This window comes from Podarcis cretensis (genome assembly GCF_951804945.1).
Source record: "Podarcis cretensis genome assembly, chromosome: 2".
NCBI classification, from domain to species: domain Eukaryota; kingdom Metazoa; phylum Chordata; class Lepidosauria; order Squamata; family Lacertidae; genus Podarcis; species Podarcis cretensis.
The window spans coordinates 100142457-100159538 of record NC_137171.1 but is presented as its reverse complement, the minus strand read 5'-3'; the positions used below and the strand labels follow the sequence as shown (position 1 = coordinate 100159538).

The following is a 17082-nucleotide window of genomic DNA, read 5'->3' as shown; positions in this document are numbered from 1 at the left end:
CTAAGGTCTGCCAATCGGCTCCGTCTGACATCCCACCTTCGTCACCAGTGTTAAGTTGTGGGTTGACATAGCAGACGACACAGCGATTTCTCCAAAGCAGCTCTTTATTTTGTAAGCTGGAATAGAACTGACTGCAAACAGCTCAGCCGGCCTGCTTTTATAGGCAGCCGGCTGTCAACATTGTAGCAACAACAACCCAGAGTTTCCCGCCTAAAATAACTGACGTGGACCTGAGTGAAAACTATCTACAGACCTGAGTGAAAACTATATACAGTATCCCCCTGCTGGCCCAGGGTGAAACTTCACTACATAACAGATATCAGAAACAATTAGTTCAAACTAAGCCAAATAACATTTTGGTAAAATGATATTAATAGGACTGCAGCCAATTAATTAGTAGCTTACTCAATTCATATATTTGTTGGTTAATTGGTGTGAGCAAAGGCCAAATTTAAACACTGAGGCTATCAATTAAGAGCACACACTCGTTTAAAATATATTATTTCGTTCAGGTGTGTTACTTTTCAAGGAGTAGCCTGACTGAGGAAATATTAATTAATTGTGTAAGCAACTGTAAAATGATCAGATTGTTTAGTTAAATCTGCATGAAACTGAATTTAAATGTCTTTTTTTTTTCTTAAGCGCAAAGTCTCTTTGTTTCACATACAAAGGAGGGAATGCCTCCTATGAAAGAACTTGTCTGCAATACACTTGTATTAAAAACCATTATTTCTAAAACCTGCTGGCCAATTAATAAGAAAAACCGGTTTTCGTGATCAAAACATTGCAGCCCTAGTTACTATGCTTATGAGCTATGTAGCCCTGTACTGGTGTTTTTATATATGCCGGAAGCCTCCCAGAAATGCTGGGGAAGCCCAGCCAGATAGGTGGGATATTATTAGTATTATTATTATTATTATTATTATTATTATTATTATTATTATTGCCATTGAAGTTTGAAAATATCCAGCTTACTCTGCACAGTTACCCAGCTCGCAATTCACAAACACAGAGCGAGTTCCTTTGCCACTGGTCTTCTCCTCACAATCAAGTTAAGACTTCTGGGAACATACGTTTCTCTTTTGTTCCTGTGGGGTCTGCGTTCCAAAAATTCAGGGGCATAAAAAAAAAAACCCCACCACTGCCGCTGTGTTGTTAGTTGCATTTTCAGCCATTGCACAAACTGATTTCAACTTCTAACAATGCGCGTGTCCAGCGTTCGAGATTTGCCAGGCACCAGGTGCATTTTGCACCTACAGTGGACGAAGAGGCAAGGGAACACAATGGCAAAGCCATTGTGGGAGCATCACACCATTGTGGCCCCAACACAACACATTGTGGCCCAAAGCCAGACTTGCTAAGAGAGAACCTATAGAGAACGAAAGCTTCAAAATACTGAAGTGAAAGATTCTGAAGCCATCTTTCTTAATAAAACAACAACAACAAAAAATTGCTTGAAGCAGAAATAAATACAGTGGTACCTCGGCTTACATACGCTTCAGGTTACATATGCTTCAGGTTACAGACGCTTCAGGTTACAGACGCTTCCGGTTACAGACGCTTCAGGTTACAGACTCCGCTAACACAGAAACAGTACCACGGGTTAAGAACTTTGCTTCAGGATGAGAACAGAAATTATGTGGCAGTGGCGTGGCAGCAGCGGGAGGCCCCATTAGCTAAAGTGGTACTTCAGGTTAAGAACAGTTTCAGGTTAAGAACGGACCTCCAGAACGAATTAAGTACTTAACCCAAGGTACCACTGTACTCTTAGTTTAAATTCTCATTCAAGTTCACTACACAATTGGATCGTGGCTTATGCTTGCTGCACATGCATAATGTATATAAGGTCTTTATGAGCAGAAAAAACCCACTATTTAGAAAAATGAAATGTGACCATTAGCAGGGCAGTGGGGGGAAGAGGCTTCAGGATCAAGGAACCAACTTAATAAATTCACAAAACAAACCAATTAAGAAGCCAATCGTAATGCAAGATGTCATTGATGCACAACACAGCTATGTGGAAAGGAAAGGGGTGTTAGACAACAATTTTTCCTCCCCACAGCATGCACAAAAGAAAAATGCTACCCGGTTTAGAACAACAATCTGTATGTCTTAAGCATTTGCAGAGAGCATTCATAATTGGTGACCTAATTATGATTTGGGGAGGGCAAGCATCACTAGAGGATAGAAAGGAAAATTTATTTTATTTTATTTTATTTTATTTTATTTATTTTAAATAATCTTTATTAGTTTTTCAATTAGATACTCCACATACACATATTGTATTACATTTTACATTTACACTTGCTCTTCAGAGCTGACTTCCCTCCTTCAGAAAGGAAAATATTTTAAACAGTCCTTCCTTCTAAATAGATTTTAGGTTCATTAAATGGTAATTTACCTTCCTTCAACATTTCAAGAAGACAGCTATGTTTAAGTTCTGGTAAGTATGCAAATATACTTAAATGCAACTGACTGATCAGGTAAGAGACATGATTGAAAAGAAAAAAAGAAAAGCAAGATTTATTTATCGCTTCCATTTCAAAAATTTATATTCTACCCTTCAAGGGTCAATTGGGATTTCCAGGGCAATTTCAACCAGTTGACAGCTCCAGACATTAATCATTTTTATAATACGTTTAAAATGCAAAGACCTTGGCAATATTTTGCTTCTTGTCCATTCTTATATGAGGTTGCAATGTTATGCGTATTTATTTAGAAGTCCCGGTGAACAAAATAAGACTTGCTTCCAGGTAACGATTCAGAGGCTTGCACTGTAAAAGTTCTACCTTGACAGATGAGAAAACAAGAACGAAAACCGGCAATGCGGAATCATGGCATCATAGAATCTTAGGAGTTGGAAGGGACTCCAAGGGTCATCTAGTCCAACCCCCTGCAATGCAGAAATCTCAGCTAAAGCATCCATAACAGATGGCCATCCAACCTCTGCTTAAAAACCTCCAAGGAAGGAGAATCATAGAATCATAGAGTTGGAAGAGACCACAAGGGCCATCGAGTCCAACCCCCTGCCAAGCAGGAAACACCATCAGAGCACTCCTGACATATGGTTGTCAAGCCTCTGCTTAAAGACCTCCAAAGAAGGAGACTCCACCACACTCCTTGGCAGCAAATTCCACTGTCGAACAGCTCCCAAGGGAGTCTGCGCTAAAAACCACGCCACCAGCAACACTTCTTATATTGTACCATTGATCCATCCAGCGAGGTACTGTCTACTCCAGGCACCCCCAAACTTGGCCCTCCAGATGTTTTGGGACTACAACTCCCATCATCCCTAGATAACAGGACCAGTGGTCAGGGTTGATGGGAATTGTAGTCCCCAAACATCTGGAGGGCCAAGTTTGGGGGTGCCTGGTCTACTCCGACTGGCAACAACTCTCCAAGGTTTCAGGCGGGGTTCTTTCCCAGCCCAGGAAAAGACACCAGGGGCTGGACCGGGGGCCTCCTGTCTACAAAGCAGATTGCTCTACAGCCCTTCACACCACTTGGGCATGAGAAGCTTCCATTCGTCTAGTAAAAGGTAAAGGACCCCTGACAGTTAAGTCCAGTCGCAGACGACTCTGGGGTTGCGGCGCTCATCTGTACCACCTGTACCACCGGGGCCTGGTAGGGACCCCAAGATCTCCTGCAATGCTTTTGCAAAGTTTTTTGCAGATAAAATCGCTCAGATTCAGAAGGAGGTAGACTCCACAGTGGGAGCAGGGCCAGGGCGGGAGAGTGCTAGAGTTCTGTCTGGTCCTGTTATATGGGATCAATTCCAATCTGTTACCTCCGAGGATGTGGACAGGCTGCTTGGACGAGTGAAACCGACCACCTGTCTCCTTGATCCTTGCCCATCCTGACTGATAAAAGCGAGCCGGGAAGGGCTGGGCGATGGGCTTTGCGGGGTGGTGAATGCTTCCCTCTGTGAGGGAGCCTTCCCAGACCCGCTGAAAGAGGCGGTCATTAAACCGCTTCTTAAAAAAAATCTTTAGACCCGGCCAATTTGGCCAACTATCGCCCAGTCTCAAATCTGCCATCCTTGGGCAAGGTGATTGAGCGGGTGGTTGCTGAACAACTCCAAGCACGCCTGGAGGAAACAGACCATTTGGATCCCTTCCAATCGGGATTCAGGCCTCACCATGGGACTGAAACTGCCTTGGTCGCGCTGGTTGATGATCTCCGGCGGGCTAGGGACAAAGGTGAGAGCTGTTTCCTAGTTCTGCTGGATCTCTCAGCGGCCTTTGACACCATCGACCATAACATCCTTCTGGACCGTCTAGAGGGGCTGGGAGCTGGGGGCACTGTTATACAGTGGTTTCGCTCCTTCCTCCTGGGCCGTGTTCAGAAAGTGGTGGGGGGGATGAGTGTTCAGACCCTTGGGCCCTCACTTGTGGGGTACCTCAGGGTTCCGTCCTCTCCCCCATGCTTTTTAACATCTATATGAAGCCGCTGGGAGAGATCATCAGGGGGTTTGGACTGGGTGTTCATCAGTATGCAGATGACACCCAGCTCTACCTCTCCTTTAAATCAGAACCAGTGAAGGCGGTGAAGGTCCTGTGTGAGTGCCTGGAGGCGGTTGGAGGTTGGATGGCGGCTAACAGATTGAGGTTGAATCCTGACAAGACAGAAGTACTGTTTTTGGGGGACAGGAGGCGGGCAGGTGTGGAGGATTCCCTGGTCCTGAATGGGGTAACTGTGCCCCTGAAGGACCAGGTGCGCAGCCTGGGAGTCATTTTGGACTCACAGCTGTCCATGGAGGCGCAGGTTAACTCTGTGTCCAGGGCAGCTGTCTACCAGCTCCACCTGGTACGCAGGCTAAGACCCTACCTCCCCGTGGACTGTCTCGCCAGAGTGGTGCATGCTCTGGTTATCTCACGCTTGGACTACTGCAACACGCTCTACGTGGGGCTACCTTTGAAGGTGACCCGGAAACTGCAATTAATCCAGAATGCGGCAGCTAGACTGGTGACTGGGAGTGGCCGCCGGGACCACATAACACCGGTTCTGAGAGATCTGCACTGGCTCCCAGTACGTTTCCGAGCATGATTCAAAGTGTTGGTGCTGACCTTTAAAGCCCTAAATGGCCTCGGTCCTGTATACCTGAAGGAGCATCTCCACCCCCATCGTTCAGCCCGGACACTGAGATCCAGCGCCGAGGGCCTTCTGGCGGTTCCCTCATTGCGAGAAGTGAGGCTACAGGGAACCAGACAGAGGGCCTTCTCGGTAGTGGCGCCCGCCCTGTGGAACGCCCTCCCATCAGATGTCAAAGAGATAAAGAATTACCTGACATTCAGAAGACATCTTAAGGCAGCCCTGTGCATGGAAGTTTTTAATATGTAATGCTGTACTGTTTTTAACACTGATTGGGAGCCGCCCAGAGTGGCTGGGGAAACTCAGCCAGATGGGCGGGGTATAAATAATAAATTATTATTATTATTATTATTATTATTATTATTATTATTATTATTATTATCTTGTTAGGATATTTTCATTCCACCTTAAAAGGGAGCAGGCTTTGTGAGTCACAGTGTCTGCGTATTTCCTGTTCACAGGAAGTTTATGTTTTGTTATTGCTTTCGTTTCTCTCTCTGTGCCTGAACACGCAAGCAGGCAGTCATGTTTTTTCCTTTGTTCTGACCAACGCTGAATAAACTTCTAAATAATGCTCTCCTGCGTGCACCTTTTGCTGTGCGAATTCAGCTCTGGAATGTGGCAAGCTATTTTCTGGAGCTCGTGTCGCTAATTGCTGATACTGTATCTACGGGAGATCGATGGATCGTCCGGAGGCGACGTGGGGGCCATGATGGGCTTTATCTCCCTGGCAGTATCCCAACACATCTTGCTTTACTGGCCGAGGGAGCCGGCATTTGTCTGCAGACAGTTTTTCCGGGTCATGTGACCAGCATGACTAAGCCGCTTCTGGCAAACTAGAGCAGCGCGCAGAACCCCCCCCCCCTAAAAAAACCCCAACTCAGTTCCTCAACAGAATGTTTCCAGTCCACAAAATGGTGGCAGTTCCACCATTTTTAACAACAGCTGAGACCATAGGAGCCAACTTCTAGAGGCCAAGGTCCCCTTGGTCCCCCCAGTAAAATATTTGAGGGAGCTGCCCCACCAGGTTAATGGGAATTGCCATTCAAATGGTGTGCATGTGCCACATCTTGTGATTTATTATGCAAGGCGGGGTTTATCTGCCCCCCCCCCATATATTTTGTTCAAGTTGGCATCATTGGCTGAAACTTCAGCGAGAGATTGCATGAAATATAAAGGTAAAGGTAAAGGGACCCCTGACCATTAGGTCCAGTCATGGCCAACTCTGGAGTTGCAGCGCTCATCTCGCTTTATTGGCCGAGGGAGCCAGTGTACAGCTTCCGGGTAATGTGGCCAGCATGACTAAGCTGCTTCTGGCGAACCAGAGCAGCGCACGGAAACTGTGTTTACCTTCCCGCTGGAGCAGTACATATTTATCTACTTGCACTTTGATGTGCTTTCGAACTGTTAGGTTGGCAGGAGAAGGGACCGAGCAACAGAAGCTCACCCCGTCACGGGGATTCGAACCGCTGACCTTCTGATCGGCAAGCCCTAGGCTCTGTGGTTTAACCCACAGTGCCACCCGCGTCCCTATTTGTCTAGTAAGCATCCCTAATTCATCTTCCAAACAGGGCAGGCTAAAGTGTGAAATGCTAATGTGGGGACTGGAAACATGGGATCCATCCAATGGCAAAAAGGAGGGGGGCAGGACAGAAAGAAAGAAACAGGGTAGTAGAGAGGGAAGCGGATGCCCCACACAACTTTGACTCTAGCCTCACCCACTGCCAGCATGTAGCCAACCCCCAAGGGAATGCAATCATCTCCAAGTTTCCCTTCCTCTGCTAAAAGCATAGGAACCAATGAATTAGTAATTTGGAAAGGACAGGGAATGAGTAATTGTGCTCCCCCTCAACCTCTTCAGACATTCAGAATGAATTCACCTAGGACCAAATACCCAGCTGATACATAATCGCCATTAGGCTACCTTCCTTGCGTGTAAGGCTACCAACCCATTCCCACTCGCCCCAGTGCATGTTTACAGTAAATACCTGAAGAGGGCTTCTGTGTTTTATCCTAAAAGGCAGCCGAGAAAATTAGCATGCAAATTCCAACATCATCATCATCATTATTATTATTATTATTATTATTATTATTATTCCACGTTTGGAAATTACTGCAGCTGGATGCAATAAAATTTTTTTGAGGACTGCGGAGCCCTAGACTGTGTACAGTGGTACCTTGGGTTACATACGCTTCAGGTTACAGACTCCGCTAACCCAGAAATTGTGCTTCAGATTAAGAACTTTGCTTCAGGATGAGAACAGAAATCGAGCTCCGGCGGCGCGGCAGCAGCGGGAGGCCCCATTAGTTAAAGTGATGCTTCAGGTTAAGAACAGTTTCAGGTTAAGTATGGACCTCCGGAACAAATTAAGTACTTAACCCGAGGTACCACTGTATAAGTTAACAACAGCTCCAAGTTTCCATAACTAATAAACTGGACATCAAAACTAAAGAGGGGAACAGGGAACTTCTGGCCAACAATCTCTCCATTTCAAAACAAAAACAAACCACAGACATACACTGTAAAATAATTTCATGTGAAACAATATCGGCATCTTTAAATAGGAAATGATCAACAGAGAGCAGAAGGCTATATATCCTGGAGTGCCAGTGAGGGCACGCTCTGTATAATACCATGGTCTTATAGCAGAATATAATGCAGAGTAATAACGTCTGTAATCATTTGGTACCAGCTGCTTTCAGGGACAACCTTGGCTCAGTAGACAGAGCTTCTCAATTAGCAAAGGAAGAGCCCTGATGCCACAGCTCACCTATGCATGCAATGATCCAACCATGACGCTTCTTGTTTTCTGACAAAATGCAACGCTAAGAGCACACATGTCCTTAGGATTTAATGTACACCTGGGCTAGGAAGATTGCTAGACCTATAAGTCAATGAAGACCAATTAACAGCATTTGCGCCGCTCCAGGTGGTGCACAGTTTTCAGCATCCTTTCATCCCGCTAAATGTTTTTACTTTACCATATGTCATCAGTTATGCATAAAAACCAACAGCTAACTATCAGCTTTTTACCTCCAGCGGAACTGGAGTTATGTAGTGAAGGGAGGGTCACGTGTTTTAAGAAATCCAGCACACGACTGCAAGAGAAAATATGGAGCAAAAACACCAGAAACACACCTACAGGCCATTACGTACTCTTAGGGCAGGCATCTTTGAGATACGGTAGTGCAATAGCACCTGGGCCATTGTTGTAAGCATATACCAGACTAATGACTAGTTAATGTTGCAAGCATATTCTGAGAGGGGGGTGGATCTGGCCAGCTGCTCCTACGAAAACCATCTTCCACAATGGAAGATCCACCATGAATTCACTAGGTACAGTCATGGGAAAAAGAAAGTGCACCCTCTTTGAATTCTGTGGTTTTACATAGGAAGTCATAATAACAATCACCTGTTCCTTAACAGGTCTTAAAATTAGGTAAATACAACCTCAGATGAACAACAGCACATGACATACAGTGGTACCTCAGGTTAAGAACTTAATGTGTTCTGGAGGTCCGTTCTTAACCTGAACTGTTCCTAACCTGAGGTTCAATTTTAGCTAATGGGACCACCCGCTGCAGCCGCCGTACGATTTCTGTTCTCATCCTGAAGCAAAGTTCTTAACCCGAGGTTCTATTTCTGGGTTAGCGGAGTCTGTAACGTGAAGCGTCTGTAACCTGAAGTGTTTGTAACCCGAGGTACCACTGTATTACATCGTGTCATTATTTATTTAACAGAAATAAAGCCAAAACGGAAAAGCCATGTGTGAAAAACTAAGTACACCTTAGGATTCAATAGCTTGTTGAACCACCTTAAGCAGCAATAACTTGAAGTGATTGTTTTCTGTAGGACATCATCAGTCTCTCACATTGCTGTGAATAAATTTTGGCCCATTCTTCTTTACAACCTTGCTTCAGTTCATTGAGGTTTGCTGGCATTTGCTTATGCACAGCTCTCTTAAGGTCCCACGCAGCAGTTCAATTGCATTAAGGTCTGGACTTTGACTGGGCCATTGCAACACCTTGATTCTTTTTCAGCCATTCTGTTGTAGATTTGCTGGTGTGCTTGGGATCCTGGAGCATGACCCAATTTCAGCCAAGCTTCAGCTGTCGGGCAGATGGCCTCACATTTGACTCTAAAATACTTTGGCATACAGTGGAGTTTATGGTTGACTCAATGACTGCAAGGTTCCCAGGTCCTGTGGCTGCAAAACAAGCCCAAATCATCACCCTTCCACCAGCGTGCTTGACAGTTGGTATGAGGTGTTTGTGCTGATCTGCTGTTTGGTTTTCACCAAACATGATGCTGTGCATTATGGCCAAACATCTCCACTTTGGTCTCATCTGTCCAAAGGACATTGTTCCAGAAGTCTTGTGGTTTGTTCAGATGAAACTTCGCAAACCTAAGCAGTGCTGCCATGTTCTTTTGAGAGAGAAGAGGCTTTCTCCTGGCAAGCCTTTCAAACAAACCATACTTGTTATCTTTTTCTAACTGTACTGTCATAAACTTTGACATTTAACATGCTGAGGCCTGTATAGCCTGAGATGTAACTCTTGGGGGGGTGTATGTGTGTGTTTTGCAATTTCTCTGAGCATTGCACGGTCTGACCTTGGGGTGAATTGCTGAGACGTCCACTCCTGGGAAGATTGGCAACTGTCTTGAATGTTTTCCACTTTTGAATAATCTTCTTCACTGTAGAATGATAGACTTTACATTGGTTGAGAGATGGCCTTATAACCCTTCCCAGGTTCATGGGCAGCAGCAATTGCTTCTCTAAGAGAACTGTGTCATCTTTCCTCCTTGGCATTGTGTTAAAACACACCTGAAATGCTCCACACCAGCAAACTGTTGAAACTTCAGCTTTTATAGAGGTGGGCACTCTTGCTGATGATCAATTAAGCAAGAGCATTTGATTAGCAGCATCTGTCTGCTTGCTTAGCCTTTTAATTCCTATGGAAGCAGTAAGGGTGCTTGATTTCTCAATTTTGGCTTTATTTCTGTTAAATAAATCATGGCACTATGTAATATGTCATGTGTCGTTGCTTATCTGAGGTTGTAGTTACCTAATTTTAAGACCTGCTAAGGAACAGATGATTGTTATTATGTCTTCCTATGTAAAACCACAGAATTCAAAACCACTTTCTTTCCCCCATGACTGTAGCTTTTGACAAACTCCCTCACATATGCAATACAGTGGTACCTCGGGTTACAGACGCTTCGGGTTACACGATTTCAGGTTGCGTACCGCGCCGAACCTGGAAGTACCGGACGGATTACTTCCGGGTTTTAGCACTCACACATGTGCAGAAGTGCTAAATCGTGCTTTGTGCATGCGCAGAAGCACTGAATCACAACCCATGCGTGCGCAGAGGGTTGCAAACGTGCCTCCCGCACGGATCACATTTGCAACCCGAGGTTCCACTGTATAGGCTAGATATGCACTACAGGTTTACAGTTAGCATTACTGAGCTTATGCATGTAAGTGCTTTAAGCTGTATCACTGCTACTGCTGCTGTTATTCTACTGTGAAGTTTCAATTTAGGCACAGAGCCAGAGCTCACTAGGCCTCTGTCACAGAGTTTTATCCGTGATGTCAAGGCACACCCTTAGAATATCAGAACTAATGAACTGAGGGTGCAAACTCCACACAGCCACATTTATTCTGTTAAACGAAAAGGCAAGAGGTCAGTGGGCATGTGCCAAGGCCACAGCTTAGAGTGCCACCCGTTGTCAGGCACCCACTGGCAACCCAGAGCCAGGCAGAGGGTCAATCACTGACCTGAGGCCCCTAGGCTAGTTCCCTTATTTCTTGAAGGTAAAAGTGGCTGGCGGCAGGACCACTGTCACAGCCACGGCCCGAGGGAAATCACATTCCATGAGCTGCTCCGAAATATTATCAGGAAGAAAAATTAAAAACAAAAGGGAGCCCTGAAGTGGAAGAAGCATTAAGAGAGATCCAAAGGGAGTAGGGGATGGGGGAAGTACGAATGAAGATCATAGAATATGGTGACGGAAGACAGGAAGAGAGCTGTGATGTGGGGAGAGGGAAAATAAGAGAAAAATAAATAAAAGGCCAGAACTCTGGGGGCAAGGACAGGAGTTGTTTGCATGAGCCGCAATGGCAGAAGAGGATTTTAAAAAAGGAAAGGTTGATTGTGTGGCTATGTTGGCTCCTAGGAACATTGGAAACTGCCTTATTCCAAAAGTCGGAAATCAGTCCATCGAGTTCAGCATCACCTACTCTGACTGGCAGTCAGGATTCCCACTAGCCTCTCTCCCAGCTCTACCAAAAGATGCTGAGGCTTGAATCACAGACCTTCTGCATGCAAAGCAGGTGCCCCTGTACTGAGCTACGGCCCTCCTCAGAATAGCCCACCAGTACCAACCCCTGCCTAACCTGTGATACAGAAACAGCAGGTGCCGCTACCACAGATAAGAAGGCCGCTAAAGGCCTCGTTCTCTGTACAGTGAAGGTGACAGAGTGGTCACTAGCTCTGTCTTCTATCCACGCACTTATTAAACGTGCAGCAGAGGGGCCCGTTCTCTTTTCTAGCTACCGTGCAGTGACAGCTGAAACACTTCCTCCTCTTCATTTCCTTCAACAAGCAAGCAGGAGTTCAAGGAAGCCACCAGCTCTGCTTGCTCTGGATCAGCCTTTCCCACCCCCTGGGTCCCCAGATATTTGTTGAACTACAACTCCCATCACCCCTAGCTAGCAAGGCCAGAGCTCAGGGATGATGGGAGTTGTAGTCCAACAACATCTGGGCACCCACAGGTTGAGAACCGCTGCTGGATGGGGCGAGCAAGCGGTTTCTCCTCCATCCACCCACCTGCCCTCTGGGCTGTGCAGCGGAAAGGGCCAGCACCACAGCATCTTAATGAAGTCCAAACCAACCTGATGGCAAGCTTATTAGCTGCAGCCTCCTGCACCGGATGAGCAAAAGGTAACAGAAGGGAGCTACAGGGAGCTCCACTGCCTTAATTTTCCCATGGCAGAGCCAGACTAGCACCAGCGAAGGTGCAAAGAGGTCAACAAGTATTCCTGAAGCCACTTAAACCAGGGCTTAGCTGAGATTGCCTGTATGAGCAAGGCAAAGGGAATTGCACCCACTGGGTGGCAGGATGAGGCTCCTTTACGGGAGTCAGGGGATGGACACGTTGCCAAGAATCTTTCAAAGTCTAGCCCTGGTTGGTGCGGTGTGGTTTGAAAGGCGAGGCATACAGTAACTGCCCTTCAAATCAGTGGGACTTGCTTCCGAGTATACACCGCTAGGATTGTGTATCAGAGCGAAAGCCTGCTGTTATGCGCTTCGAGTGTTTTGAGCATGAACAGAGTGCCTTTCCGTTATCACTGCGAACGGGTCCAGTATATATATATATCTATATATACATCAGCACAGGCTAAATAAGGAATTTAAACACGTTCCTAGAAGAAAAGGCCGAGAGGAAAGCCGAGCTCGCAGAACTGCCACCGGGATCCCTTGCCCAAGAACAGCAGCAGCAGCAGCAGCAGCACCCAAAGGAGACCCAGGGCAGTGAGGGAAAGCTCCGCCTAAGCCTGGCCAGCCGCTCCAACCCTCCGCCGGGACGCTGCGGCGCCAGGGCAGGAAAGCCGGAGACGCCGGGAGAGGCCGGGCGCACTCACCGGGCTGCGCCTCGCCAGCAGGGAAGCTCTGAGCAAAGCCAAGTCCCGCAGCGCTGTCCCAGCCTGGCTTGCCATGGGAGACGCCATCTTAAGTCGAGCCACACGTGGGCAACGAGGAGGGGCGGCCGCCTGAGCGGAGACAGCCCAGGGGGCGGCCCCGGCGAGGAGGGCGAGGAGGCGGAGACGGCGGCGGGCGGGGAAAGGAAGGCGGCAGCGCTGCCCGCGCGCCGTGGCGGAGGCGTCTGCTTGAGGGGAAATGCGCCCTCGCAGACCTTGGAGACCGCTGCTTGGGGACGGAATAGTGCACCTCTTTCGGAGAGGAGTAAGAAGCAGGGAGCGGCTTGCCTTCGTCTGCTTCCAGCCGCTGGCCCGCGGCGACCTTTGAGCCACTCCAGTGGCCCCGAAAAGCGCCTAATTAATGCCACGGTCACCGGTTGCACCGCCTCGCCGCGCTTCCCCCGCGCGTAAAAACGCACCCGCGCGCCATGCCCAGATTCACGCTCCAGGGCAATTCTATGCTGCTTTGAAAGAAGCCCACTGGCGTGCCTAGGGTGGGGCTGAAGTGATGCAGCTGTACATACATGGGGCTGATCTGCACAGGACACCTTGCTGCAGCCGGAGTGATGCTCCTGTTCCCCCTATTTATGTGGGAGCGAGTCCCAATGAAATCGAGCCGATTTCAGGATGAGCGTCCTTAAAGCCGGCCCGGAGTCCCGGACAGTTGAGATGTTTTGCTAGAAGCGCGGGCTACAACCCACGATACAGCTTGTTATTGTTCATTTCTATACCGCTTTATATTTTAAAGGAAAAATCTCAAAAGCGGTTTACAACACATTAAAACATACAACATGATCCATAATAAAAGAAATTCAAGCTCCGGGGGAAAATTTTCAGATACTCCTCTTCCCCATATTATTATTATGATTATTATTTATTCAGTTTGTCATTAGAACATCGCAGGGCGATTGAGATGACACAAATACAAAATGGGAACACAAAATACATGATACAAGAAAGTCAAACCAATAACCTCCCTCCCACAAGCACGTTTAAAAGGCCATAGAGAGTTCGAAGGCTGAGTTATAGAGAAACAGAGATGCAATGAAGGAGCCAGATGAACAGGTACAGCATTCCACAAGACTTTGTAAGAAGAGGGCAGCTTTGGGCGGCAAGGATGACTTTTCCTGTTTCAAACATTAGAGCCACTTTGCACATGATGTTTTCCTCATTATCTGTGACAAATCTCCCATGTGACTTGGCTGTGGCTTGTGAAGTATCCCAGAGCATGGGGGTCAGTGCATGGACTTCATATGTGTAGTGACCCTTGTATAACGCTTTTATTACAAGCACCCCAGACCCCTTAAAATTAATCACCAATGAAGACCTTTTAAGCAGGATGGCTATTAAAAAAGAGTAATGAGCAGGTGCATGTTCCACCCTTTTAATACAGTGGTACCTCGGGTTACATACACTTCAGGTTACATACGCTTCAGGTTACAGACTCTGCTAACCCAGAAATAGTGCTTCAGGTTAAGAACTTTGCTTTAGGATGAGAACAGAAATCGTGCGCCGGCAACGCAGCGGCAGCAGGAGGCCCCATTAGATAAAGTGGTGCTTCAGGTTAAGAACAGTTTCAGGTTAAGTACCTCCGGAACAAATTAAGTACTTAACCCAAGGTACCACTGTATGTACTTATTGATACAATGGGGGTTCAAGTCTGTGCTCACTGTTGTAACAACAACAACAACTCCCAAGAGGTTCTGCTTGCAAATTTCCTATGGGCATCTAGCTGACCACTAAAGAACAGGATGCTGGACTAGATTGGCCTTTGGACTGATCCAGCTGCTGCGCTCATCTTGGTGCATTCGAAAATTACCTTGAACCTTACTTCCTTCATTCCAAACATCTTGGTTAAGATTATTAGTTTGCAAAGCCTTTCGGAACTGACCTCACATTTCCCCCCTCATTTCCTTTATACACACACACACACACACACACACACACACACATTTTTATTAATTTTTAAACATATCATTTCCAACAATCATTTAACATAAATTCTTATCTTATACAATATTTTAGACTTCCATCAACAACCTCTGAAGATTTTCCGTTCTGCATTTCTTAATTTCTCTATTACTTTTAATTATCATTAACTAATACTTTTCTTTATAATCTTTACAATATTTCACATAATCCTCCTTACAGAACTTCTTGCAATCCTACTAGTCTAGTCGGTTTATTATAGTTGCTTTTTAAATAATTCAAATATTTACTCCAGTCTTCTGAGAATCTCTGGTCTCGCAGGTTTCGAATCCTTCTGCACAGTCCATTAATTTCATTTGCCACTCTTCTTTCGTCAGTAATTCTTCTTGCTTCCATTTTTGTGCCAACCCCTCATTTCCTTATACAGTGGTACCTTGGGTTAAGTACTTAATTTGTTCTGGAGGTCCGCTCTTAACCTGAAACTGTTCTTAAACTGAAGCAACACTTTAGCTAATGGGGCCTCCTGCTGCTGCCTTGCCGCCAGAGCACAATTTCTGTTCTCATCCTGAAGCAAAGTTCTTAACCCGAGGTACTATTTCTGGGTTAGTGGAGTCTGTAACCTGAAGCGTATGTAACCTGAAGCCGTATGTAACCCAAGGTACCACTGTACAAGCTACCACTGTCAGTGCATGCTAATGCTAAAATAGCCTGTTCATTCCCAACATCTTTTGTGTAGGTCCTTTTCTGATTTGTTTGAGATGAATGCCATGCCCAGCGCTTGGGTGGTGAGTGCCCAGCAGTTCAAGGAATGTTGTTTATCATTAACCTTTTCTTTAAGCATTAAAAAAAAAACCTATTTAACAAACACAAACTCATTTTAACCACCAGGGCTGCATGGAGCTTTCAAAGGAAATAAATAAATAAATGCCCTGAATACCATCTGAGCTCCTGCTGGTACATGTCAAGAATAAAACAGCTATTACAGCAGTGAAGAAAAGAACATTTATGGCTTCGTGTAGTTGGGTTTTGTTTTTTTTAAATGGATAACAGATTCTAATTTAGAATGAAATAGACCAAGAGTAAATTCACCTTCACTCATTTCACAATGTTGTTGGTCCCCATTGACTTAAGTGGGAATTCTTCAAGCAAAAAGGAAAAGGGGTGGGGGGGAGGCGAGGAATCATCTTTCAGATTTTTCTCACTGAGAAAAACAAATGACTGATTTGTTTTGACACTAATTTATTTTATTATTTGCACCTACAGCCTGCCCTTCACCAAACGGTCCTGGCATATATAAACCGTTTAAACCCATAAGGTAGATTACCGTATTGGCCCGCATATAAGCTGCACCCAAATATAATCAGCTTATATTTAAAATGGGGGGGGGGAGGGAGAGAATACCCGAATATAAGCTGCTCCCTTAAAATTCTGCAGGCACTCACACCTGTTCTGTTTTACCGTTTGTCTGTTTCAGCAACAATATCGTAAAAGCCCATTTTTGTAAGGTCGTGAATTTAAGCCACACTTTAACTTTTCCCAGTCGGAATTGGGGGGGAGGGGAGTGAGGCTTATATTCAGGCCAATGTGGTATGTGGATTCCTTGGCGATTTCCCAAAAAAGTCTGAGGAAATATCTTCATCAGAGTCAGTGTGATGTGGTGGTTAGAGTATAGAACTAAGACCTGTGAGAACAGGGTTCAAACTCTTCTGCCATGATGCTGACAGGATAACCTTGAGACAGGTACTGCCTCTCAGCCTAACCTACCACACAGGGCTGTTTTGAAGAGTAATGAGCAAAGGGAGGAGAAGAAGAAGAAGAAGAGGAGAAGAGTTTGGATTTGATATCACTCTTTATCACTCCCCTTCAGGAGTCTCAAAGCGGCTAACATTCTCCTTTCCCTTCCTCCCCCACAACAAACACTCTGTGAGGTGAGTGGGGCTGAGAGACTTCAGAGAAGTGTGACTGGCCCAAGGTCACCCAGCAGCTGCATGTGGAGGAGCGGAGACGCGAACCCGGTTCCCCAGATTACGAGTCTACCGCTCTTAACCACTACACCACACTGGCTTACCCCATGAAGAACCATGCTTACCCCCCTGATCTTTTTGGAGAAAAAAAGGTGGGCTATAAATTCAACCAATCAATAAGTATATGGTGACTTGCTGTTTATTATTTAGTGCTCAGTGCCAAAATAGGCTTCTAAAGGGTTTGGCTAGTATAAAAAAACCAGCTACACCAATGTTTAGGAATAGATAATGAGCTGGTTTGGAGCAGGGGTTGAGCAGCACCCACTGTTGAGGGCCACATTCTTTTGGCAGTAATTTGCGGGTGATGCATACTGGAGCCAAAGGCGAAATAC

At 45.9% G+C, this 17082-nt stretch overlaps 1 protein-coding gene across 1 annotated transcript in view; it reads right to left on the bottom strand.

Annotated features, from left to right (window-relative positions):
• SUCLG2 (succinate-CoA ligase GDP-forming subunit beta) overlaps positions 1 to 12890 on the bottom strand; it is a 222802-nt gene extending 209912 nt beyond the window's left edge. The window contains exon 1 of the mRNA XM_079963723.1: positions 12741 to 12890. Within this exon, the coding sequence (XP_079819849.1) occupies positions 12741 to 12827 (87 nt within the window). The 5' untranslated portion in view covers positions 12828 to 12890. The remainder of the gene's footprint in view (positions 1 to 12740) is intronic.
• Positions 12891 to 17082: the final 4192 nt, after the last annotated feature.